The sequence below is a fragment of the Protomyctophum parallelum genome (assembly GCF_964188405.1).
Source record: "Protomyctophum parallelum genome assembly, chromosome: 11".
Lineage (NCBI taxonomy): Eukaryota > Metazoa > Chordata > Actinopteri > Myctophiformes > Myctophidae > Protomyctophum > Protomyctophum parallelum.
The window spans coordinates 3,411,429-3,438,458 of NC_139707.1; the positions used below are offsets into that span (position 1 = coordinate 3,411,429).

At 40.8% G+C, this 27,030-nt stretch overlaps 1 protein-coding gene across 1 annotated transcript in view; it reads right to left on the reverse strand.

The window, feature by feature from the left end:
• Window positions 1-12,520: 12,520 nt before the first annotated feature.
• rad54l (RAD54 like) overlaps window positions 12,521-27,030 on the reverse strand; it is a 29,478-nt gene continuing 14,968 nt past the window's right edge. Inside the window, exons 17-20 of the mRNA XM_083776445.1 lie at window positions 24,689-24,767; window positions 24,115-24,294; window positions 15,605-15,768; window positions 12,521-13,520 (exon numbers count right to left, since the gene is read on the reverse strand). Of these exons, the coding sequence (XP_083632571.1) occupies window positions 13,316-13,520; window positions 15,605-15,768; window positions 24,115-24,294; window positions 24,689-24,767 (628 nt within the window). The 3' untranslated portion in view covers window positions 12,521-13,315. The remainder of the gene's footprint in view (window positions 13,521-15,604; window positions 15,769-24,114; window positions 24,295-24,688; window positions 24,768-27,030) is intronic.

The following is a 27,030-nucleotide window of genomic DNA, read 5'->3' on the forward strand; positions in this document are numbered from 1 at the left end:
AAAAAGAAGAAAAAAAAGAACGATGGGTTATAGCCCATCGTTTTTAGATTTTTTTCAAATCCTCAAAAATGATGAAAAACGGCTTGCTATAGTATGCCGTATAGTATGGGCTATAGCCCATGGTCAAAAATGGGATAAAAAACGTCTAAAAATAGACGTCTAAAACACGTCTATTTTTAGACGTGTTTTAGACGTCAATTTTTAGACGTTTTTATCCCATTTTTAGACGCTCATCTAATAGCCCATACTGTACGGCATACTATAGCACGCCGTTTTTCATCATTTTTGAGGATTAAAAAAAAAAGGAAAAAAAAAAACGATGGGTTATAGCCCATCGTTTTTTGATTTTTTTGATTTTTTTCAAATCCTCAAAAATGTATGCCGTATAGTATGGGCTATAGCCCATGGTCAAAAATGGGATAAAAAACGTCAAAAAATAGACGTCTAAAACACGTCTATTTTTAGACGTGTTTTAGACGTGTATTTTTTGACGTTTTTATCTCCATTTTAGACGCTCGTCTAATAGCCCATACTGTACGGCATACTATAGCACGCCGTTTTTCATCATTTTTGAGGATTTGAAAAAAAAGAAGAAAAAAAAAACGATGGGTTATAGCCCATCGTTTTTAGATTTTTTAGATTTTTTTCAAATCCTCAAAAATGATGAAAAACGGCTTGCTATAGTATGGCGTACAGTATGGGCTATAGCCCATGGTCAAAAATGGGATAAAAAACGTCAAAAAATAGACGTCTAAAACACGTCTATTTTTAGACGTGTTTTAGACGTATATTTTTTGACGTTTTTATCTCATTTTTAGACGCTCGTCTAATAGCCCATACTGTACGGCATACTATAGCACGCCGTTTTTCATCATTTTTGAGGATTTGAAAAAAAAGAAAAAAAAAAGAACGATGGGTTATAGCCCATCGTTTTTAGATTTTTTTCAAATCCTCAAAAATGATGAAAAACGGCTTGCTATAGTATGCCGTATAGTATGGGCTATAGCCCATGGTCAAAAATGGGATAAAAAACGTCTAAAAATAGACGTCTAAAACACGTCTATTTTTAGACGTGTTTTAGACGTCAATTTTTAGACGTTTTTATCCCATTTTTAGACGCTCGTCTAATAGCCCATACTGTACGGCATACTATAGCACGCCGTTTTTCATCATTTTTGAGGATTTGAAAAAAATGAAAAAAAAAAACGATGGGTTATAGCCCATCGTTTTTTGATTTTTTTGATTTTTTTCAAATCCTCAAAAATGATGAAAAACGGCTTGCTATAGTATGCCGTATAGTATGGGCTATAGCCCATGGTCAAAAATGGGATAAAAAACGTCTAAAAATAGACGTCTAAAACACGTCTATTTTTAGACGTGTTTTAGACGTCTATTTTGAGACGTTTTATCCCATTTTTAGACGCTCGTCTAATAGCCCATACTGTACGGCATACTATAGCACGCCGTTTTTCATCATTTTTGAGGATTTGAAAAAAAAAAAAGAAAAAAAACGATGGGTTATAGCCCATCGTTTTTAGATTTTTTTGATTTTTTTCAAATCCTCAAAAATGACGAAAAACGGCGTGCTATAGTCTGCCGTACGGTATGGGCTATAGCCCATGGTCAAAAATGGGATAAAAAACGTCTAAAAATAGACGTCTAAAACACGTCTATTTTTAGACGTGTTTTAGACGTGTATTTTTTGACGTTTTTATCTCCATTTTAGACGCTCGTCTAATAGCCCATACTGTACAGCATACTATAGCACGCCGTTTTTCATCATTTTTGAGGATTTGAAAAAAATGAAAAAAAAAAAAACGATGGGTTATAGCCCATCGTTTTTAGATTTTTTTCAAATCCTCAAAAATGATGAAAAACGGCTTGCTATAGTATGCCGTACAGTATGGGCTATAGCCCATGGTCAAAAATGGGATAAAAAACGTCAAAAAATAGACGTCTAAAACACGTCTATTTTTAGACGTGTTTTAGACGTATATTTTTTGACGTTTTATCCCATTTTTAGACGCTCGTCTAATAGCCCATACTGTACGGCATACTATAGCACGCCGTTTTTCATCATTTTTGAGGATTCGAAAAAAAAGAAGAAAAAAAAGAACGATGGGTTATAGCCCATCGTTTTTAGATTTTTTTCAAATCCTCAAAAATGATGAAAAACGGCTTGCTATAGTATGCCGTATAGTATGGGCTATAGCCCATGGTCAAAAATGGGATAAAAAACGTCTAAAAATAGACGTCTAAAACACGTCTATTTTTAGACGTGTTTTAGACGTCAATTTTTAGACGTTTTTATCCCATTTTTAGACGCTCGTCTAATAGCCCATACTGTACGGCATACTATAGCACGCCGTTTTTCATCATTTTTGAGGATTTGAAAAAAATGAAAAAAAAAAAACCATGGGTTATAGCCCATCGTTTTTTGATTTTTTTCATTTTTTTCAAATCCTCAGAAATGACGAAAAACGGCGTGCTATAGTCTGCCGTACGGTATGGGCTATAGCCCATGGTCAAAAATGGGATAAAAAACGTCTAAAAATAGACGTCTAAAACATGTCTATTTTTAGACGTGTTTTAGACGTGTATTTTTTTACGTTTTTATCTCCATTTTAGACGCTCGTCTAATAGCCCATACTGTACGGCATACTATAGCACGCCGTTTTTCAACATTTTTGAGGATTTGAAAAAAAGAAGAAAAAAAAAACGATGGGTTATAGCCCATCGTTTTTTGATTTTTTTTAAATCCTCAAAAATGATGAAAAACGGCTTGCTATAGTATGCCGTACAGTATGGGCTATAGCCCATGGTCAAAAATGGGATAAAAAACGTCAAAAAATAGACGTCTAAAACACGTCTATTTTTAGACGTGTTTTAGACGTATATTTTTAGACGTTTTATCCCATTTTTAGACGCTCGTCTAATAGCCCATACTGTACGGCATACTATAGCACGCCGTTTTTCATCATTTTTGAGGATTTGAAAAAAATGAAAAAAAAAAAAAACGATGGGTTATAGCCCATCGTTTTTAGATTTTTTTCAAATCCTCAAAAATGATGAAAAACGGCGTGCTATAGTATGCCGTACAGTATGGGCTATAGCCCATGGTCAAAAATGGGATAAAAAACGTCTACAAATAGACGTCTAAAACACGTCTATTTTTAGACGTGTTTTAGACGTCTATTTTTAGACGTTTTATCCCATTTTTTGACGCTCGTCTAATAGCCCATACTGTACGGCATACTATAGCACGCCGTTTTTCATCATTTTTGAGGATTTGAAAAAAAAAAAAGAAAAAAAACGATGGGTTATAGCCCATCGTTTTTAGATTTTTTAGATTTTTTTCAAATCCCCAAAAATGACGAAAAACGGCGTGCTATAGTCTGCCGTACGGTATGGGCTATAGCCCATGGTCAAAAATGGGATAAAAAACGTCTAAAAATAGACGTCTAAAACACGTCTATTTTTAGACGTGTTTTAGACGTGTATTTTTTGACGTTTTTATCTCCATTTTAGACGCTCGTCTAATAGCCCATACTGTACGGCATACTATAGCACGCCGTTTTTCATCATTTTTGAGGATTTGAAAAAAAAGAAGAAAAAAAAAACGATGGGTTATAGCCCATCGTTTTTTTTTTTTTTTTTAATCCTCAAAAATGATGAAAAACGGCTTGCTATAGTATGCCGTACAGTATGGGCTATAGCCCATGGTCAAAAATGGGATAAAAAACGTCAAAAAATAGACGTCTAAAACACGTCTATTTTTAGACGTGTTTTAGACGTATATTTTTAGACGTTTTATCCCATTTTTAGACGCTCGTCTAATAGCCCATACTGTACGGCATACTATAGCACGCCGTTTTTCATCATTTTTGAGGATTTGAAAAAAATGAAAAAAAAAAAAACGATGGGTTATAGCCCATCGTTTTTAGATTTTTTTCAAATCCTCAAAAATGATGAAAAACGGCGTGCTATAGTATGCCGTACAGTATGGGCTATAGCCCATGGTCAAAAATGGGATAAAAAACGTCTACAAATAGACGTCTAAAACACGTCTATTTTTAGACGTGTTTTAGACGTCTATTTTTAGACGTTTTATCCCATTTTTTGACGCTCGTCTAATAGCCCATACTGTACGGCATACTATAGCACGCCGTTTTTCATCATTTTTGAGGATTTGAAAAAAAAAAAAGAAAAAAAACGATGGGTTATAGCCCATCGTTTTTAGATTTTTTAGATTTTTTTCAAATCCCCAAAAATGACGAAAAACGGCGTGCTATAGTCTGCCGTACGGTATGGGCTATAGCCCATGGTCAAAAATGGGATAAAAAACGTCTAAAAATAGACGTCTAAAACACGTCTATTTTTAGACGTGTTTTAGACGTGTATTTTTTGACGTTTTTATCTCCATTTTAGACGCTCGTCTAATAGCCCATACTGTACGGCATACTATAGCACGCCGTTTTTCATCATTTTTGAGGATTTGAAAAAAAAGAAGAAAAAAAAAACGATGGGTTATAGCCCATCGTTTTTTTTTTTTTTTTTTAAATCCTCAAAAATGATGAAAAACGGCTTGCTATAGTATGCCGTACAGTATGGGCTATAGCCCATGGTCAAAAATGGGATAAAAAACGTCAAAAAATAGACGTCTAAAACACGTCTATTTTTAGACGTGTTTTAGACGTATATTTTTAGACGTTTTATCCCATTTTTAGACGCTCGTCTAATAGCCCATACTGTACGGCATACTATAGCACGCCGTTTTTCATCATTTTTGAGGATTTGAAAAAAATGAAAAAAAAAAAAAACGATGGGTTATAGCCCATCGTTTTTAGATTTTTTTCAAATCCTCAAAAATGATGAAAAACGGCTTGCTATAGTATGCCGTACAGTATGGGCTATAGCCCATGGTCAAAAATGGGATAAAAAACTTCAAAAAATAGACGTCTAAAACACGTCTATTTTTAGACGTGTTTTAGACGTATATTTTTTGACGTTTTATCCCATTTTTAGACGCTCGTCTAATAGCCCATACTGTACGGCATACTATAGCACGCCGTTTTTCATCATTTTTGAGGATTTGAAAAAAAAGAAGAAAAAAAAGAACGATGGGTTATAGCCCATCGTTTTTAGATTTTTTTCAAATCCTCAAAAATGACTAAAAACGGCTTGCTATAGTATGCCGTATAGTATGGGCTATAGCCCATGGTCAAAAATGGGATAAAAAACGTCTAAAAATAGACGTCTAAAACACGTCTATTTTTAGACGTGTTTTAGACGTCAATTTTTAGACGTTTTTATCCCATTTTTAGACGCTCGTCTAATAGCCCATACTGTACGGCATACTATAGCACGCCGTTTTTCATCATTTTTGAGGATTTGAAAAAAATGAAAAAAAAAAAACCATGGGTTATAGCCCATCGTTTTTTGATTTTTTTCATTTTTTTCAAATCCTCAGAAATGACGAAAAACGGCGTGCTATAGTCTGCCGTACGGTATGGGCTATAGCCCATGGTCAAAAATGGGATAAAAAACGTCTAAAAATAGACGTCTAAAACATGTCTATTTTTAGACGTGTTTTAGACGTGTATTTTTTTACGTTTTTATCTCCATTTTAGACGCTCGTCTAATAGCCCATACTGTACGGCATACTATAGCACGCCGTTTTTCAACATTTTTGAGGATTTGAAAAAAAGAAGAAAAAAAAAACGATGGGTTATAGCCCATCGTTTTTTGATTTTTTTTAAATCCTCAAAAATGATGAAAAACGGCTTGCTATAGTATGCCGTACAGTATGGGCTATAGCCCATGGTCAAAAATGGGATAAAAAACGTCAAAAAATAGACGTCTAAAACACGTCTATTTTTAGACGTGTTTTAGACGTATATTTTTAGACGTTTTATCCCATTTTTAGACGCTCGTCTAATAGCCCATACTGTACGGCATACTATAGCACGCCGTTTTTCATCATTTTTGAGGATTTGAAAAAAATGAAAAAAAAAAAAACGATGGGTTATAGCCCATCGTTTTTAGATTTTTTTCAAATCCTCAAAAATGATGAAAAACGGCGTGCTATAGTATGCCGTACAGTATGGGCTATAGCCCATGGTCAAAAATGGGATAAAAAACGTCTACAAATAGACGTCTAAAACACGTCTATTTTTAGACGTGTTTTAGACGTCTATTTTTAGACGTTTTATCCCATTTTTTGACGCTCGTCTAATAGCCCATACTGTACGGCATACTATAGCACGCCGTTTTTCATCATTTTTGAGGATTTGAAAAAAAAAAAAAAAAAAAAACGATGGGTTATAGCCCATCGTTTTTAGATTTTTTAGATTTTTTTCAAATCCCCAAAAATGACGAAAAACGGCGTGCTATAGTCTGCCGTACGGTATGGGCTATAGCCCATGGTCAAAAATGGGATAAAAAACGTCTAAAAATAGACGTCTAAAACACGTCTATTTTTAGACGTGTTTTAGACGTGTATTTTTTGACGTTTTTATCTCCATTTTAGACGCTCGTCTAATAGCCCATACTGTACGGCATACTATAGCACGCCGTTTTTCATCATTTTTGAGGATTTGAAAAAAAAGAAGAAAAAAAAAACGATGGGTTATAGCCCATCGTTTTTTGTTTTTTTTTAAATCCTCAAAAATGATGAAAAACGGCTTGCTATAGTATGCCGTACAGTATGGGCTATAGCCCATGGTCAAAAATGGGATAAAAAACGTCAAAAAATAGACGTCTAAAACACGTCTATTTTTAGACGTGTTTTAGACGTATATTTTTAGACGTTTTATCCCATTTTTAGACGCTCGTCTAATAGCCCATACTGTACGGCATACTATAGCACGCCGTTTTTCATCATTTTTGAGGATTTGAAAAAAATGAAAAAAAAAAAAACGATGGGTTATAGCCCATCGTTTTTAGATTTTTTTCAAATCCTCAAAAATGATGAAAAACGGCGTGCTATAGTATGCCGTACAGTATGGGCTATAGCCCATGGTCAAAAATGGGATAAAAAACGTCTACAAATAGACGTCTAAAACACGTCTATTTTTAGACGTGTTTTAGACGTCTATTTTTAGACGTTTTATCCCATTTTTTGACGCTCGTCTAATAGCCCATACTGTACGGCATACTATAGCACGCCGTTTTTCATCATTTTTGAGGATTTGAAAAAAAAAAAAGAAAAAAAACGATGGGTTATAGCCCATCGTTTTTAGATTTTTTAGATTTTTTTCAAATCCCCAAAAATGACGAAAAACGGCGTGCTATAGTCTGCCGTACGGTATGGGCTATAGCCCATGGTCAAAAATGGGATAAAAAACGTCTAAAAATAGACGTCTAAAACACGTCTATTTTTAGACGTGTTTTAGACGTGTATTTTTTGACGTTTTTATCTCCATTTTAGACGCTCGTCTAATAGCCCATACTGTACGGCATACTATAGCACGCCGTTTTTCATCATTTTTGAGGATTTGAAAAAAACGAAGAAAAAAAAAACGATGGGTTATAGCCCATCGTTTTTTGTTTTTTTTTAAATCCTCAAAAATGATGAAAAACGGCTTGCTATAGTATGCCGTACAGTATGGGCTATAGCCCATGGTCAAAAATGGGATAAAAAACGTCAAAAAATAGACGTCTAAAACACGTCTATTTTTAGACGTGTTTTAGACGTATATTTTTAGACGTTTTATCCCATTTTTAGACGCTCGTCTAATAGCCCATACTGTACGGCATACTATAGCACGCCGTTTTTCATCATTTTTGAGGATTTGAAAAAAATGAAAAAAAAAAAAACGATGGGTTATAGCCCATCGTTTTTAGATTTTTTTCAAATCCTCAAAAATGATGAAAAACGGCTTGCTATAGTATGGCGTACAGTATGGGCTATAGCCCATGGTCAAAAATGGGATAAAAAACGTCAAAAAATAGACGTCTAAAACACGTCTATTTTTAGACGTGTTTTAGACGTATATTTTTTGACGTTTTATCCCATTTTTAGACGCTCGTCTAATAGCCCATACTGTACGGCATACTATAGCACGCCGTTTTTCATCATTTTTGAGGATTTGAAAAAAAAGAAGAAAAAAAAAAACGATGGGTTATAGCCCATCGTTTTTTGACTTTTTTTTAAATCCTCAAAAATGATGAAAAACGGCTTGCTATAGTATGCCGTACAGTATGGGCTATAGCCCATGGTCAAAAATGGGATAAAAAACGTCAAAAAATAGACGTCTAAAACACGTCTATTTTTAGACGTGTTTTAGACGTATATTTTTAGACGTTTTATCCCATTTTTAGACGCTCGTCTAATAGCCCATACTGTACGGCATACTATAGCACGCCGTTTTTCATCATTTTTGAGGATTTGAAAAAAATGAAAAAAAAAAGAACGATGGGTTATAGCCCATCGTTTTTAGATTTTTTTCAAATCCTCAAAAATGATGAAAAACGGCTTGCTATAGTATGCCGTATAGTATGGGCTATAGCCCATGGTCAAAAATGGGATAAAAAACGTCTAAAAATAGACGTCTAAAACACGTCTATTTTTAGACGTGTTTTAGACGTCAATTTTTAGACGTTTTTATCCCATTTTTAGACGCTCGTCTAATAGCCCATACTGTACGGCATACTATAGCACGCCGTTTTTCATCATTTTTGAGGATTTGAAAAAAATGAAAAAAAAAAAACGATGGGTTATAGCCCATCGTTTTTTGATTTTTTTCAAATCCTCAGAAATGACGAAAAACGGCGTGCTATAGTCTGCCGTACGGTATGGGCTATAGCCCATGGTCAAAAATGGGATAAAAAACGTCTAAAAATAGACGTCTAAAACATGTCTATTTTTAGACGTGTTTTAGACGTGTATTTTTTGACGTTTTTATCTCCATTTTAGACGCTCGTCTAATAGCCCATACTGTACGGCATACTATAGCACGCCGTTTTTCAACATTTTTGAGGATTTGAAAAAAAAAACGATGGGTTATAGCCCATCGTTTTTTGATTTTTTTTAAATCCTCAAAAATGATGAAAAACGGCTTGCTATAGTATGCCGTACAGTATGGGCTATAGCCCATGGTCAAAAATGGGATAAAAAACGTCAAAAAATAGACGTCTAAAACACGTCTATTTTTAGACGTGTTTTAGACGTATATTTTTAGACGTTTTATCCCATTTTTAGACGCTCGTCTAATAGCCCATACTGTACGGCATACTATAGCACGCCGTTTTTCATCATTTTTGAGGATTTGAAAAAAATGAAAAAAAAAAAACCGATGGGTTATAGCCCATCGTTTTTAGATTTTTTTCAAATCCTCAAAAATGATGAAAAACGGCTTGCTATAGTATGCCGTATAGTATGGGCTATAGCCCATGGTCAAAAATGGGATAAAAAACGTCTAAAAATAGACGTCTAAAACACGTCTATTTTTAGACGTGTTTTAGACGTCTATTTTTAGACGTTTTTATCCCATTTTTAGACGCTCGTCTAATAGCCCATACTGTACGGCATACTATAGCACGCCGTTTTTCATCATTTTTGAGGATTTGAAAAAAAAGAAGAAAAAAAAACCGATGGGTTATAGCCCATCGTTTTTTGATTTTTTTCAAATCCTCAAAAATGACGAAAAACGGCGTGCTATAGTCTGCCGTACGGTATGGGCTATATCCCATGGTCAAAAATGGGATAAAAAACGTCAAAAAATAGACGTCTAAAACACGTCTATTTTTAGACGTGTTTTAGACGTGTATTTTTTGACGTTTTTATCTCATTTTTAGACGCTCGTCTAATAGCCCATACTGTACGGCATACTATAGCACGCCGTTTTTCATCATTTTTGAGGATTTGAAAAAAATGAAAAAAAAAAAAACGATGGGTTATAGCCCATCGTTTTTTGATTTTTTTTAAATCCTCAAAAATGTAGAAAAACGGCTTGCTATAGTATGGCGTACAGTATGGGCTATAGCCCATGGTCAAAAATGGGATAAAAAACGTCTAAAAATAGACGTCTAAAACACGTCTATTTTTAGACGTGTTTTAGACGTGTATTTTTTATCCGTAACATTGCCCGCCTTCGTCCCATGCTATCCCACACGGCCGCTGAAACACTCATTCATGCCTTCATCACATCCAGACTCGACTACTGCAATAGCCTCCTGTATGGCGTCACCACCAAGGTCCTCAAAAAACTACAATATGTTCAAAACTCCGCCGCCCGCCTACTCACCAGAACCAGATCCAGGGACCACATCACACCCATCCTCCGCGAACTCCACTGGCTCCCAGTCAAGTCCAGAATTGAATTCAAAATACTCACCATCACCTACAAAACCCTCAACAACCAGGCCCCCCTCTACCTCTCTGAACTCATCAACCGCCATGTCCCCTCCCGCTCCCTCAGGTCAAGCACTGCCAACCAACTGGAAACCCACAGATCCAACAAACGGACATGGGGAGACAGGGCCTTCGCAGTGGCTGCCCCTTCTCTTTGGAACTCACTCCCAACCCACATCAGAGCTGCCCCCCCCCACCTTCGAAATGTTCAAAAGCACACTCAAAACTCACCTTTTCAAACTGGCTTTCCCTACGTAACATAACCCCCCCCACACACACGCACACACACACACCCTTCTTGTTTGCCCCTCTTTTGATTTTTATTCCTAGTTTTTAACCTTTTAAACCTTTTAATTTGTTTTCTAATAAATATGTCTGTATTTCTTTCTGTAAAGCGACTTTGGGTACCTAGAAAAGCGCTATATAAATCGTATATATTATTATTATTATCCTGATCTGAAAATGCTTTTTCGGTTTACTAAAGAGCTGGAGAGACAGGGAGACCCCCGGCTGGCATAAACCAGCGTATGATGGTGCACCGCGTTGGTCATTACTAACCCTATATCCCTAAGCCTAACACCTAGTAACCGTTGGTCATTACTAACCCTATATCCCTAAGCCTAACACCTAGTAACCGTTGGTCATTACTAACCCTATATCCCTAAGCCTAACACCTAGTAACCGTTGGTCATTACTAACCCTATATCCCTAAGCCTAACACCTAGTAACCGTTGGTCATTACTAACCCTATATCCCTAAGCCTAACACCTAGTAACCGTTGGTCATTACTAACCCTATATCCCTAAGCCTAACACCTAGTAACCGTTGGTCATTACTAACCCTATATCCCTAAGCCTAACACCTAGTAACCGCATGCAAATCCACGTAGTCGGGAGTGAGGGGATGACGGAATTATGGGCAGTCCCCCATATGTAGGGTTGCACGATTTGGGAAGGATATGAAGTGATAGTTTGACTTAGGTTTTGCAGAGCAGATTGTTGAGTCGTGGTCACAGTGAGTGGAATGGTCCAACTAGCGGTAGCAGAGAAACACTGAACTATCACATTCATCAGCTTCAATGTTATAGTGTTACAGTGTAAAGGGACTTTGAGTACCCTGAAACGTGCTATATGAATCGTATGTACAGTATCATTAGTTAGATTTTAGCAACACATTTGTGAGCATCACAACACATGCAGGCCCACAAGCCATCCAAAGATTGTGAATAACTAGTTGCTCCGTCCACACTGATCATTAAGTTGACAGTTTATTAGTTTGGCGGGGTGAGGAACCTTCTGATCAAACACCTGGAGGACAGTACAACTCCTGCCCACACACACACACACACACACACACACAGCTGAGTTGTGTTTCACTTTCAAACCTGCCTGATGTTTTATGGCCTGGGCCCAGATCAGTTGGGCCGGGCCTAAATCTACAGCGTAGAGGCCTCGGGCCGGGCCTCGGGCCGGGCCTGGGCCCAGATCAGTTGGGCCGGGCCTAAATCTTCAGGCCCATTGAGAACTCTAAGTGGGACTGTGGGACCCTTACTCAAATAAAGTACTTTAAATGTACTAGTTTGCAGATCAACTGGTTGTATCCAGATCATAGCAGACGTTGTGGAATGGGGCTTCAGAGACACACAACCACCTTTATTTGTTCTTAACCCATTTAGGCCTGACATCGAAATAAAAAAAGCCTTCTAAATCCTGACAGTTTTCTGAAATACCTGTTTCTAGGCCTATATCACTCAATACTTCATGTCAAAGACCCCAAAAATGATCTGTAATTAGCCACCGACCCCCATCTGAAAATATGTTGTTCCAGGGACCCTAACCCCAGAAGCAAAGATTTGAGTTAAAAACGTTCGTTCTGAAAAAATATATTCCAAATTTGAGGCACATTTTCACGATTTTTCAAAAATAGCAGACCTACAAGCTCGTAGCGTGCCACTCGGTGGCGCGCTATGAGCTTGTAGATCTGCTATTTTTCAATAGCTAAATTATAACATAATGTTTAAAACACCAAAAGGGGTGCCCGCCCAAAATGGGTTAAAACTTGTCACACCTGCATGGAATCGGACGATACCTTTTGGTCACTTTTAGGATATTTTCTCCCACCTTTTGGAACCGACGCAGATTGAAAGCAAAGTCACGACAAACTTGGTTCAGGTAACACTTTTTACTTTCTGTTAAAATGAAAATATTGTCATATTCAAAGAAAAATACACAAACATTGCAACATGAAATGCATACATAAGTAAAGAATGATTTACACAGACGGCAGATAATGTTGTAATATAATATTGTAGTTGTCAGGCAGCATTCCTCGTATCTCCATATTTCAACTTTTTATGTTTTTCAATAAATGAACACAGAGAAGGAGTAGTCCGCACAGTCTTTGCTCCAACAGTGGACTACTCCTTCTCTGTATGTATCTACCTTTTGTCCAGCACCAGCAATGAGCTGGATGCGCACAAGCCAGCTGCTTTTCAGTAAATTAACGACAGTAGTTTATCATACTATAGTGTCACTACATATTGTTGCAAAAATAGCTGATCCACCGGACAGAGACGATCCATTCCCAGAGAAATGGCTGATTCGAGTAGATTCAACGGACACAGGTTAGGATTCCAGCAGTCTTTTTTTGGTTTTTTGAGTCCAGACCAGCAGAAATCCCAGCCGTTCAAATTGAGGTTTTACTGGTCTGAGTGGAAAGTGTCGAACAACACGTTGCACGACAAAAGTGGATCCAAACGACAAAGAACGTGGCGTGGAGAGGGTGCCTGGCGAACGGTGTCGCGTACCTCAAGTAAAACCCGAAAGGTAGTACATCAGGTCATTGGAAGGCTCTGGTCCCCGCCCCCGGCCCACAGACCAATCAGAATCCTGGGTGTCCGAGACACGGAGCATAAATCGCCCTTTTCTCTTAAGAAGAGATGCTGCTGGGGGGTAAGCCGGACTAGACCACCCCTCTCTGGTCGTCGTGGGAGCGTTGGTGGAAGACGAAGGACACCGTGGTGGGCTCCCAGGAGGCCAGCAGCACAGCGTCTTTCAGGCCTTTCTTGTCACAGCAGTGGTTCCACTGGGACAGGTCGCTGGTGCAGTCAGAGCCGTCGGGCGCCGGGCGCACCTGCCGGCCGTTCACACAGCGCCGACAGCGCAACCTGGTACAACAACACAACACCATTGATGATCAAATAATCACATTTTTTAAAATAGGCGAAAATATAGGCAATCGATGACATTGTAGATCGGCTGCTTTCATTTGAACGATGAAGAAATATAGGGATTAACCCATTCTGACCGGGCACCCATTTTGGTGTTAGCATCATGTTATGCTTTAGCTATTTAAAAATAGCAGATCTACAAGCTCATATCGCGCCACCGAGTGGCGCGATATGAGCTTGTAGATCTGCTATTTTTGAAAAATCAAAGACACTTTTAGAATCTGATCTCAGGTCAGAATGGATTAATGGACCACATCCATTTTCAACCGATCTTCTTATAATCGGTCCTCACTAATTCTAATTATAAGATGGAAGCATTTCTGTCTTCTCTCTCTGCGTCTCATTGGTGGGCTGTGGGCAGGGCAGAAACCTGCCTACCAATGACATCATCAGAGACTCCAAGCCTTTTTCTTCCTGGAAAGTTAGTATGAAAGTTTGCATAAAAGCTATAATTGCTCCTGCATAATAAAAAAATAAATCACCCTCATGTGAAGTGAGGGGCGCCCACTGTAGTTGCCACATGATGTCACGGGGGGGGGGGGAGGGGGGGCATTCATTAACTGTAGCTTCACTGTCACTATTCATTTACGAGACATGAATGCAGCGCGGCCACATGGCATCTCACGTCGGCATTTAGTGCCCTAAACAAACATTAAAAGTCCATAGACTGCCATATGAGCGATGATAGGAATTTCAAAAGCCATGAATTGACAATTATATCATGACACAAGTTGATATAAAATGACCACATCATAGGTTGAAAATGTCTGAAACGCTCCTTTAAGGCTCACCCTGGCATCAATGTCTGTTGCATCAATTCCGTGCTATGCAATGGTTTATAGCCTATTAACCCATTCTGACCTGAGATCAGATTCATACGAGGTTTCCACTGGACACACACTGGTCTGATTAAGCCATTCCTGAGACCTGAGATCAGATTCTAAAAATGTCAGTCGTTCTTCGATTTTTCAAAAATAGCAGACCTACAAGCTCGTAGCGCGCCACTCGGTGGCGCGCTATGAGCTTGTAGATCTGCTATTTTTCAATAGCTAAAGCATAACACGATGCTGACACCAAAATGGGTTCCCGTTCAGAATGGGTTAATACATTAATCCGAGCCGTGCTAATCATGATGCTCTGGGGGGGGGGTGATCCGTCCCTTCCCTAGGCCTACACTACAGATCCGGACTACGTCACTTCCTTGGCTTGGCTGAGCAATCTACTTATTGAGGGTAAACATTGTGATTGGCCGGAATGTGATGATGTATGATGATAAGAGTGCCCCTCGTTTCACACAGGTATGATCTTTTTTTTTTAAACATGTTTGCCTATGTATGTATTTGTGAGTAACGATTACTCGTCACTGGGGGTGCTGGTGAAAAGTGTTTACTTGTCATGGGTGTCACTGGGGGGTGTTGGTGAAAAGTGTTTACTTGTCATGGGTGTCACTGGGGGGTGTTGGTGAAAAGTGTTTACTTGTCATGGGTGTCAATGGGGGGTGCTGGTGAAAAGTGTTTACCGTAATTTCCGGACTATAAGCCGCGGCTTTTTACCCATGATTTGAACCCTGCGGCTTATACAACGGTGCGGCTAATCTATGGATTTTTACAGCTAACGCAGAGCCATCTCAGGCTCTGAGCTAACGTAGCTGCGGCTTATATTACGGTGCGGCTTATAGTCCGGTGCGGCTTGTATATGGGATTTTCCCTAAATTTGGCTGGTGCGGCTTATATTCAGGTGCGGCTTATAGTCCGGAAATTACGGTACTTGTCATGGGTGTCACTGGGGGGTGCTGGTGAAAAGTGTTTACTTGTCATGGGTGTCACTGGGGGTGCTGGTGAAAAGTGTTTACTTGTCATGGGTGTCACTGGGGGTGCTGGTGAAAAGTGTTTACTTGTCATGGGTGTCACTGGGGGGTGCTGGTGAAAAGTGTTTACTTGTCATGGGTGTCACTGGGGGTGCTGGTGAAAAGTGTTTACTTGTCATGGGTGTCACTGGGGGTGTTGGTGAAAAGTGTTTACTTGTCATGGGTGTCACTGGGGGTCTCCTGGTTGAGGGAGAACAGCTCTCGGAGCTCGTCGTGGCTGAAGTGTCTCTGGACATCTTGCTCCTCGTCCACCACACAGCTGCTCAGGGCCTTCTTGTGTGTCTGCCTCTGGAAGATCTTCTCCTCGATGGTCCCCGTCTGGCACGCAACACAACACACCATGATTAGAATCCAATAGTCGATTATTCGGCGGGTAAAATACACGTGTTCTGAAACAACCAGCGAGTAAAGGGTTAACTATAGGCAGAGCCGGTGAAGGGCAGCTGCCGTTCTGATTGGCCGAGATTCACAGCACCTGTTCAGAATCAAAGTTACACAATGCCTCACGGATGGAGCTTGTACTGTAGATCTGCTATTTTCGATGTGCTACACCAGGGGTCCTCAACTAGAAATGATGAAGGTCCACACATTTTTTTTTTAATAAGACCGAGGTCCGGTCCCATGCGCGGCGTCCATCGGAGAGCGGGGCTCTATTCCCGTTTAGTATGGTCAAGCTTATACAAATCAGATCGCCTTCCACCCAACCAATAATGGGGTGCAGAGTGCAGGCCCGGAGTGGAACTCCAAATCAGGCCGGGAGTTATACGCCCTGGCAGGCCACACTGTGCGCGCGCGTAGCGCGCGCCAGAATTTTGGGGGCCCTTGGGGGACATTTTTGGGGCCTTTGCAGCAATTTCACATGAGAAATGTACCATCTGATGTTATTTATATTATTAACTTAAAAAAACAAAATAAACAAAATAAAAACATATATTTTTTTTATTTTTTTTGGGTGGTCCGCAAAGAGGTGGTCCGCCAGTTGAGTACCCCTGTGCTACACCATTCTACGGCACAGCATAGCATGTTAGGTTGTTGCTGAGAGTATAGAGTTATATTGGGAGCGGAGGAGAGACACACTGAGATGTTATTCTACAAGCCTATGTTCAACAACAACCACAGTCCCTTCGCTCTCTACAAGGGTTATAATCAGGTCTGGTCCAAGATTATGATTACATGCTATGAATCAATGATCAACTTCACTCCATCGCGACCATTATAACTCTATGTGATCGCGACAGAGATTAAATTAGGGTGCATTTTAGTTTATTAGTATGATTCATTATTGCAGTCCTATCAGTAAAGATGATGATCAGACTCAATGTCTGTATCATAGCAGGTCTATCAGTAAAGATGATGACTGACAGAGAGCAGTCTGTATCATAGCAGGTCTATCAGTTAAGATGATGACTGACAGAGAGCAGTCTGTATCATAACAGGTCTATCAGTAAAGATGATGACTGACAGAGAGCAGTCTGTATCATAACAGGTCTATCAGTAAAGATGATGACTGACAGAGAGCAGTCTGTATCATAGCAGGTCTATCAGTTAAGATGATGACTGACAGAGAGCAGTCTGTATCATAGCAGGTCTATCAGTTAAGATGATGACTGACAGAGAGCAGTCTGTATCATAGCAGGTCTATCAGTTAAGATGATGACTGACAGAGAGCAGTCTGTATCATAGCAGGTCTATCAGTAAAGATGATGACTGACAGAGAGCAGTCTGTATCATAACAGGTCTATCAGTTAAGATGATGACTGACAGAGAGCAGTCTGTATCATAGCAGGTCTATCAGTAAAGATGATGATGACTGACAGAGAGCAGTCTGTATCATAGCAGGTCTATCAGTAAAGATGATGACTGACAGAGAGCAGTCTGTATCATAGCAGGTCTATCAGTTAAGATGATGACTGACAGAGAGCAGTCTGTATCATAGCAGGTCTATCAGTTAAGATGATGACTGACAGAGAGCAGTCTGTATCATAGCAGGTCTATCAGTTAAGATGATGACTGACAGAGAGCAGTCTGTATCATAGCAGGTCTATCAGTAAAGATGATGACTGACAGAGAGCAGTCTGTATCATAACAGGTCTATCAGTTAAGATGATGACTGACAGAGAGCAGTCTGTATCATAGCAGGTCTATCAGTAAAGATGATGACTGACAGAGAGCAGTCTGTATCATAGCAGGTCTATCAGTAAAGATGATGATGACTGACAGAGAGCAGTCTGTATCATAGCAGGTCTATCAGTAAAGATGATGACTGACAGAGAGCAGTCTGTATCATAACAGGTCTATCAGTAAAGATGATGACTGACAGAGAGCAGTCTGTATCATAGCAGGTCTATCAGTTAAGATGATGACTGACAGAGAGCAGTCTGTATCATAACAGGTCTATCAGTTAAGATGATGACTGACAGAGCAGTCTGTATCATAGCAGGTCTATCAGTAAAGATGATGACTGACAGAGAGCAGTCTGTATCATAGCAGGTCTATCAGTTAAGATGATGACTGACAGAGAGCAGTCTGTATCATAACAGGTCTATCAGTAAAGATGATGACTGACAGAGAGCAGTCTGTATCATAGCAGGTCTATCAGTAAAGATGATGACTGACAGAGAGCAGTCTGTATCATAGCAGGTCTATCAGTAAAGATGATGACTGACAGAGAGCAGTCTGTATCATAACAGGTCTATCAGTTAAGATGATGACTGACAGAGAGCAGTCTGTATCATAGCAGGTCTATCAGTAAAGATGATGACTGACAGAGAGCAGTCTGTATCATAACAGGTCTATCAGTTAAGATGATGATGACTGACAGAGAGCAGTCTGTATCATAACAGGTCTATCAGTTAAGATGATGACTGACAGAGCAGTCTGTATCATAGCAGGTCTATCAGTTAAGATGATGACTGACAGAGAGCAGTCTGTATCATAACAGGTCTATCAGTTAACCCTTAGACTACCAGTCCCAATTTTTTGGTTTGGGTAACAAATTGGCATATTTTTAATTCATCGTTTTAACATACAAGAAAGATCTGGTGGATTGAAGAGATGTTTTTCTTTTATCATTCATTGCAAATGTATTCTCTCGATTCGCCACCAGATGGCGGGAAAGCATCATTATGCTGATTTTGGCTAAAATAGACAGATCTTCCTAAGTCACTTCCGGTTCAACGATCAACAACAACCTGTAGTATTTTGACCCTAGTCAATAGCTTGGCTGGTCCGGATTGCTAAGCTAATGCTATATTTTTCATAACTAAGTCAAATTTACCTCAAATCAACCCCAAAAGATCGCAAAATATCACATTTTTTACAGCGACGCACATAGAGACGGCGCGCGTGCACGATAGCGCACGATCACGCGGATTTCGGCCGTTTTTTGGTAAATTACATCCAACATTAGTGATATTAGCGAAAAAATATTAATTTTTGCTCTTTTGACCCCGCGATAACTGATATTGATTGTCATTCCGTTTTTTCCGTTAACGGGAGGTTTAGATTTTTCGATTAATTCCGTTTTTTCCGTGAATTGTAGGCCAAGGGTTAAGATGATGACTGACAGAGAGCAGTCTGTATCATAGCAGGTCTATCAGTAAAGATGATGACTGACAGAGAGCAGTCTGTATCATAACAGGTCTATCAGTAAAGATGATGACTGACAGAGAGCAGTCTGTATCATAACAGGTCTATCAGTAAAGATGATGACTGACAGAGAGCAGTCTGTATCATAGCAGGTCTATCAGTTAAGATGATGATGACTGACAGAGAGCAGTCTGTATCATAACAGGTCTATCAGTAAAGATGATGACTGACAGAGAGCAGTCTGTATCATAGCAGGTCTATCAGTTAAGATGATGACTGACAGAGAGCAGTCTGTATCATAGCAGGTCTATCAGTAAAGATGATGACTGACAGAGAGCAGTCTGTATCATAGCAGGTCTATCAGTAAAGATGATGATGACTGACAGAGAGCAGTCTGTATCATAGCAGGTCTATCAGTAAAGATGATGACTGACAGAGAGCAGTCTGTATCATAACAGGTCTATCAGTTAAGATGATGACTGACAGAGAGCAGTCTGTATCATAGCAGGTCTATCAGTAAAGATGATGATGACTGACAGAGAGCAGTCTGTATCATAGCAGGTCTATCAGTAAAGATGATGACTGACAGAGAGCAGTCTGTATCATAGCAGGTCTATCAGTAAAGATGATGATGACTGACAGAGAGCAGTCTGTATCATAGCAGGTCTATCAGTAAAGATGATGACTGACAGAGAGCAGTCTGTATCATAGCAGGTCTATCAGTTAAGATGATGACTGACAGAGAGCAGTCTGTATCATAACAGGTCTATCAGTTAAGATGATGACTGACAGAGCAGTCTGTATCATAGCAGGTCTATCAGTAAAGATGATGACTGACAGAGAGCAGTCTGTATCATAGCAGGTCTATCAGTAAAGATGATGACTGACAGAGAGCAGTCTGTATCATAGCAGGTCTATCAGTTAAGATGATGACTGACAGAGAGCAGTCTGTATCATAACAGGTCTATCAGTAAAGATGATGACTGACAGAGAGCAGTCTGTATCATAACAGGTCTATCAGTTAAGATGATGACTGACAGAGAGCAGTCTGTATCATAGCAGGTCTATCAGTTAAGATGATGACTGACAGAGAGCAGTCTGTATCATAGCAGGTCTATCAGTAAAGATGATGACTGACAGAGAGCAGTCTGTATCATAACAGGTCTATCAGTTAAGATGATGATGACTGACAGAGAGCAGTCTGTATCATAACAGGTCTATCAGTTAAGATGATGACTGACAGAGCAGTCTGTATCATAGCAGGTCTATCAGTTAAGATGATGACTGACAGAGAGCAGTCTGTATCATAACAGGTCTATCAGTTAACCCTTAGACTACCAGTCCCAATTTTTTGGTTTGGGTAACAAATTGGCATATTTTTAATTCATCGTTTTAACATACAAGAAAGATCTGGTGGATTGAAGAGATGTTTTTCTTTTATCATTCATTGCAAATGTATTCTCTCGATTCGCCACCAGATGGCGGGAAAGCATCATTATGCTGATTTTGGCTAAAATAGACAGATCTTCCTAAGTCACTTCCGGTTCAACGATCAACAACAACCTGTAGTATTTTGACCCTAGTCAATAGCTTGGCTGGTCCGGATTGCTAAGCTAATGCTATATTTTTCATAACTAAGTCAAATTTACCTCAAATCAACCCCAAAAGATCGCAAAATATCACATTTTTTACAGCGACGCACATAGAGAAGGCGCGCGTGCACGATAGCGCACGATCACGCGGATTTCGGCCGTTTTTTGGTAAATTACATCCAACATTAGTGATATTAGCGAAAAAATATTAATTTTTGCTCTTTTGACCCCGCGATAACTGATATTGATTGTCATTCCGTTTTTTCTGTTAACGGGAGGTTTAGATTTTTCGATTAATTCCGTTTTTTCCGTGAATTGTAGGCCAAGGGTTAAGATGATGACTGACAGAGAGCAGTCTGTATCATAGCAGGTCTATCAGTAAAGATGATGACTGACAGAGAGCAGTCTGTATCATAGCAGGTCTATCAGTAAAGATGATGACTGACAGAGAGCAGTCTGTATCATAACAGGTCTATCAGTAAAGATGATGACTGACAGAGAGCAGTCTGTATCATAACAGGTCTATCAGTAAAGATGATGACTGACAGAGAGCAGTCTGTATCATAGCAGGTCTATCAGTTAAGATGATGATGACTGACAGAGAGCAGTCTGTATCATAACAGGTCTATCAGTAAAGATGATGACTGACAGAGAGCAGTCTGTATCATAACAGGTCTATCAGTAAAGATGATGACTGACAGAGAGCAGTCTGTATCATAGCAGGTCTATCAGTTAAGATGATGATGACTGACAGAGAGCAGTCTGTATCATAGCAGGTCTATCAGTTAAGATGATGACTGACAGAGAGCAGTCTGTATCATAGCAGGTCTATCAGTTAAGATGATGATGACTGACAGAGAGCAGTCTGTATCATAACAGGTCTATCAGTAAAGATGATGACTGACAGAGAGCAGTCTGTATCATAGCAGGTCTATCAGTAAAGATGATGACTGACAGAGAGCAGTCTGTATCATAGCAGGTCTATCAGTAAAGATGATGATGACTGACAGAGAGCAGTCTGTATCATAACAGGTCTATCAGTTAAGATGATGACTGACAGAGAGCAGTCTGTATCATAGCAGGTCTATCAGTAAAGATGATGATGACTGACAGAGAGCAGTCTGTATCATAGCAGGTCTATCAGTTAAGATGATGATGACTGACAGAGAGCAGTCTGTATCATAACAGGTCTATCAGTAAAGATGATGACTGACAGAGAGCAGTCTGTATCATAGCAGGTCTATCAGTTAAGATGATGACTGACAGAGAGCAGTCTGTATCATAACAGGTCTATCAGTTAAGATGATGATGACTGACAGAGAGCAGTCTGTATCATAGCAGGTCTATCAGTTAAGATGATGATGACTGACAGAGAGCAGTCTGTATCATAACAGGTCTATCAGTAAAGATGATGACTGACAGAGAGCAGTCTGTATCATAGCAGGTCTATCAGTTAAGATGATGACTGACAGAGAGCAGTCTGTATCATAACAGGTCTATCAGTTAAGATGATGACTGACAGAGCAGTCTGTATCATAGCAGGTCTATCAGTTAAGATGATGACTGACAGAGAGCAGTCTGTATCATAACAGGTCTATCAGTAAAGATGATGACTGACAGAGAGCAGTCTGTATCATAGCAGGTCTATCAGTAAAGATGATGACTGACAGAGCAGTCTGTATCATAACAGGTCTATCAGTTAAGATGATGACTGACAGAGAGCAGTCTGTATCATAGCAGGTCTATCAGTTAAGATGATGACTGACAGAGAGCAGTCTGTATCATAGCAGGTCTATCAGTTAAGATGATGACTGACAGAGAGCAGTCTGTATCATAACATACTGGGGTCCCACAGGGATCTGTACTTGGTCCCCTCCTTTTCTCACTGTACACTAAATCCCTTGGCACTATCATCTCTGCTCACAATATATCCTATCACTGCTACGCCGATGACACACAACTGTTCCTATCCTTCCCCCCCCTCTGCCACTCAGGTGGAAGAGCGCATCACTGCATGCCTGGCTGACATATCACAGTGGATGTCCTCCAACCACCTCAAGCTGAACCCAGACAAGACTGAGCTTCTCTTCTTCCCAGCTAAGTCCTGCCCTATGCGGGAGCTAACTATTTCCGTAGACAACGCCCTGGTAACGTCTGTCCCAACAGCCAGGAATCTTGGTGTTGTCCTGGACAGTCAGCTCTCGTTCAAAGCTCACATCACAGCTGTCACTCGATCATGTAGGTTCACACTCTATAACATACGACGAATTAGACCGTTCCTCACCCAGGAATCAGCCCAGCTCCTAATCCAGACAACAGTCTTGTCAAAACTCGACTATTGTAACTCCCTCCTTACTGGCCTACCAGCATGTGCACTTAAGCCTCTCCAGCTGATCCAAAATGCAGCAGCTCGCTTGGTCTTCAACCAGCCAAAATTCTCACATGTCTCCCCCCTGCTCCGCTCCCTCCACTGGCTCCCGGTCGCTGCCCGCACAGAATACAAAACTCTGATGCTGGCATTCAAAGCAACCAAAGGTATGGCTCCCCCATATCTTACAAGTATGATTGAACCCTACAAACCCTCCCGCGCACTCAGATCAGCCAACGCAGGGAAACTAGAAGTACCCTCACTAAAAACGCCGGGACAACGCTCCACACGTCCCAAACTCTTCTCCCTTCTGGCTCCAAAACTGTGGAATGCACTTCCCATTGCAGTCAGAACTGCAGCATCACTCCCAATCTTCCGCCGTAGCCTGAAAACCCACCTTTTCAGACTCCATCATGGCCCATAGCACTTACCCTAACCCCTTAGATAGCATTTCTGTTGGCTTAGATAGCATTTGACACAGACTTATAGCATGTTATGTAGACAGCACTATAATTGTATTGTATATAGTCATAGCACGCCATAGTACATATGTATAGCATAGTAGTGAATATGTATAGTTTATTATGTATAGTGTATGTATAGTTTCATCATATAGATATTCCACTGTTACCTTCTTAGCTTACGCATGTTTCATGATAAATGCTTTTATGTGATGTATTCCCATGCTTTTGTTCTTGCTTAAATGTAAGTCGCTCTGGATTAAGAGCGTCTGCTAAATGCCTAAATTGTAAATTGTAAATTGTAACAGGTCTATCAGTTAACCCATTCTGAACGGTCACCCATTTTGGTGTTAGCATCATGTTATGCTTTATCTATTGAAAAATAGCAGATCTACAAGCTCATATCGCGCCACCGAGTGGCGCGATACGAGCTTGTAGGTCTGCTATTTTTTGAAAAATCGAAGAACGACTGACATTTTTTAGAATCTGATCTCAGGTCAGAATGGGTTAATCAGACCAGTGTGGTGTCCAGTGGAAACCTTGTGTGAATCTGATCTCAGGTCAGAATGGGTTTAATCAGACCAGTGTGTGTCCCAGTGGAAACCTCGTGTGAATCTGATCTCAGGTCAGAATGGGTAAAGATGATGAGACTCACAGAGAGCAGTCTGTAGATGTAGCAGGTCTTCTTCTGTCCGTCTCTCCAGACGCGCGCCATGGCCTGGTCATCGTTGGCCGGGTTCCAGTCCGGGTCGAACATCACCAGGCGATTGGCCCCGATCAGGTTGAGGCCACACCCCCCTGCCTTGCTGCTCAGCATGAAGATGAACTCTGGACTCTGAAAACACAGGAAAACATGCGTTTGGTTTACTGTACATGATCGTCACTCGTGTTATGTGGACAATAAGGGAGATGAGTGATGAGTCTGACTAATAATTGCGTTAATAACTGTGTGTTTTGACATTGAAAATTAGAACATATAAATTAAAATGACATTTGTTTGCATTTTAGGCTTTGTAAACAAACACTGCACAGGGCAGGTATGAACCAAAAGTAAAATATACACAGATATCGCTGACAATGACAGTACCGGTATATATATATATATATATATATATATATATATATATGGTGTGTGACAGTGTGTGTGTGTGTATATATAAACATTGTGATAAGAACAATTGTAATGATCTCAAATAATTGTGATCAGGCGATTCTGTCGTCAAACTCACCGATGGACTGTTGAATCTCTCCACGATCTTGGCCCGTTTCTTGATGGACATTGTGCCGTCAAGTCGGACGTAAAGATACCTGTGACGACATGCAAGATGGAGATCTGTTGATCACCTCAATAAATATACAGACACACAGATAACTATGGATAGGCATTAGGCAGGGCTCCACTGGGCGCGTCTGCGTCGCGTTGCGTCACGCGTGCGTGCGTCAAAAAACGAACCGGTTACATTTTATGGTGACGGAGACGCGACGCAACGCGGGCAGTGGAGCCACCCTCCATTGATTAAAAGGGCACATTCCCGACGTTGACGGAGACGCGACGCAGACGCGACGCAGACGCGCCCAGTGGAGCCCTGGCGTTAGGCAGGCAGGCATGTTTTGAGGGAGGGCAGAATCCATTTCTTGCGACCGACGTCCGTCACGACGGACCTGTCCGTCGGGGGGTCCGCCGGTCCGTCGGGGGGTCCGTCGGTCCGTCGGGGGGTCCGTCGGTCCGTCGGGGGGTCCGTCGGTCCGTCGGGGGGTCCGTCGGTCCGTCGGGAGGTCCGTCGGTCCGTCGGGGGGTCCGTCGGTCGGTCGGTCCGTTTTTGCGTCGCGACCGTCGGTCGCAGGGTTAGGGTGGATGGATTCTGCCCTTGCTGCCCAAATGGTAACTCTGTCATTTCTCTACCGTTTTGGACGGGGGTGGTCTCTTTGGAATCGTGTGGCCCCCCTGGAGGTTTCTATGGGGGTCTCGAGGTTCGGGGACCCCTGGGGACCCCCACGGACCCCCAAATGGTAACTCTGTCATTTCTCTACCGTTTTGGAGGGGGTGGGCTCATTTGAATCGTGTCGCCCCCCTGGAGGTTTCTATGGGGGTCTCGAGGTTCGGGGACCCCTGGGGACCCCCAGGGACCCCCAAATGGTAATGTCACCTGTGGACACTAACTGTAATTGTCTCGCTGTCTCGCTGCTGCGCTGCGCCGCACAGACAGCAGCTTGTGTCAGTTGTGTGTAACATGTGCGTTCGTGCCGTGTTGCTGGTATATTATTATTATTATATTTTTTGCGCCGCCGCGTTGTCTCGCTGCTGCGCTGCACAGACAGCAGCTTGTGTGTAACATGTGCGTTCGTGTTGCTGGTATAGATATTATTATTATTATTATATATCATATCCTCCTTCCCAGCCTCCCCGTCCTGGACGGCGCAGAACAGCGTTGGATCGCCGGCCGCCTATCGTTGATCGCCCGCCGTCTCCTCGAGGACCGCCGACGCAGATGGTTTACTGCTATATGCCATAGTGTTTATTATAGCTACTATTATTATTGGGCATTTGCTAACTTAACGGTGTGGCACGTATTATTGTAGTGTACAGTACATTGGGTACAGCGGTCATTCAGGCTTCAGAGGGCTGCTTACAGGGGTGGAATATTCTCAGGGTTGGCTTCACCTGTCTCTTAGCGCCCCTATATTGGTGAACACGCATGTTTGTATTTTACTGCTGTGATTTTCGATAGAAGTGTTATCCTATTTTGATATAGGCTTATTGCAGTGATCGTTGGTGTGCACTTGATTTGCCGTGGCATCTTTTGTGGTCGTGTGTACTAATGTGTATACGATAATCGATAATATATGTGCACTAATCAATCTTTGGGCTGCTTAGGAGATTGGGTGGGAACAAACACTGTGCTATTATCCAGATTCCTGAGGTGGACATTTCAAGAGGAGCTTGTGATTATTGCTTGCCTAGGAATAGGATACAGTGTGTTAAGTTATGAGAAGTTCTGCAGCTTACACGTTGCATTCGGAGAAAAGATTAGATCCATTTAGCCAAGCATGGCATATTTATTATTATATTAAGGGCTCCCTGTCACGCATCATTCTCACGGTGACAGACCCAATACAATACAATCACTGAATGAAAAAACACCGGTCCGCTCCACACACAGGCAGTGGTCATGTGACCCGAGTTACCTGATCACGCCATAGAGCACCGAAGTCTGACGTCACTTTCAGTAGAGGGCGTCAGTCCCCAGGTTCATGTATTTGTTTAGTTGCATTGAAATCACCATAGGAGGAGTTTTAGATTGATTCATATAAGAACTGTGTTTGAAAAATAAACATGTGATCCCGGCCGCTTCACTCACATGGATATGAAGAATCAACTGACTGAGAGAAAACGCTAATGTTACTGCTGCTGAATTAGTTAGATTTTCGCTAGAAGCAGACTGTATCATATATGAGTGACTGACTGTTGCAAACGATACAGAGACACCTCCCTGACAATAACGCCGAGACAGCTTGTTTATTTTTGGACCACAACGCTTATAGTAGACGATATTAAGATCACCCCATGTTA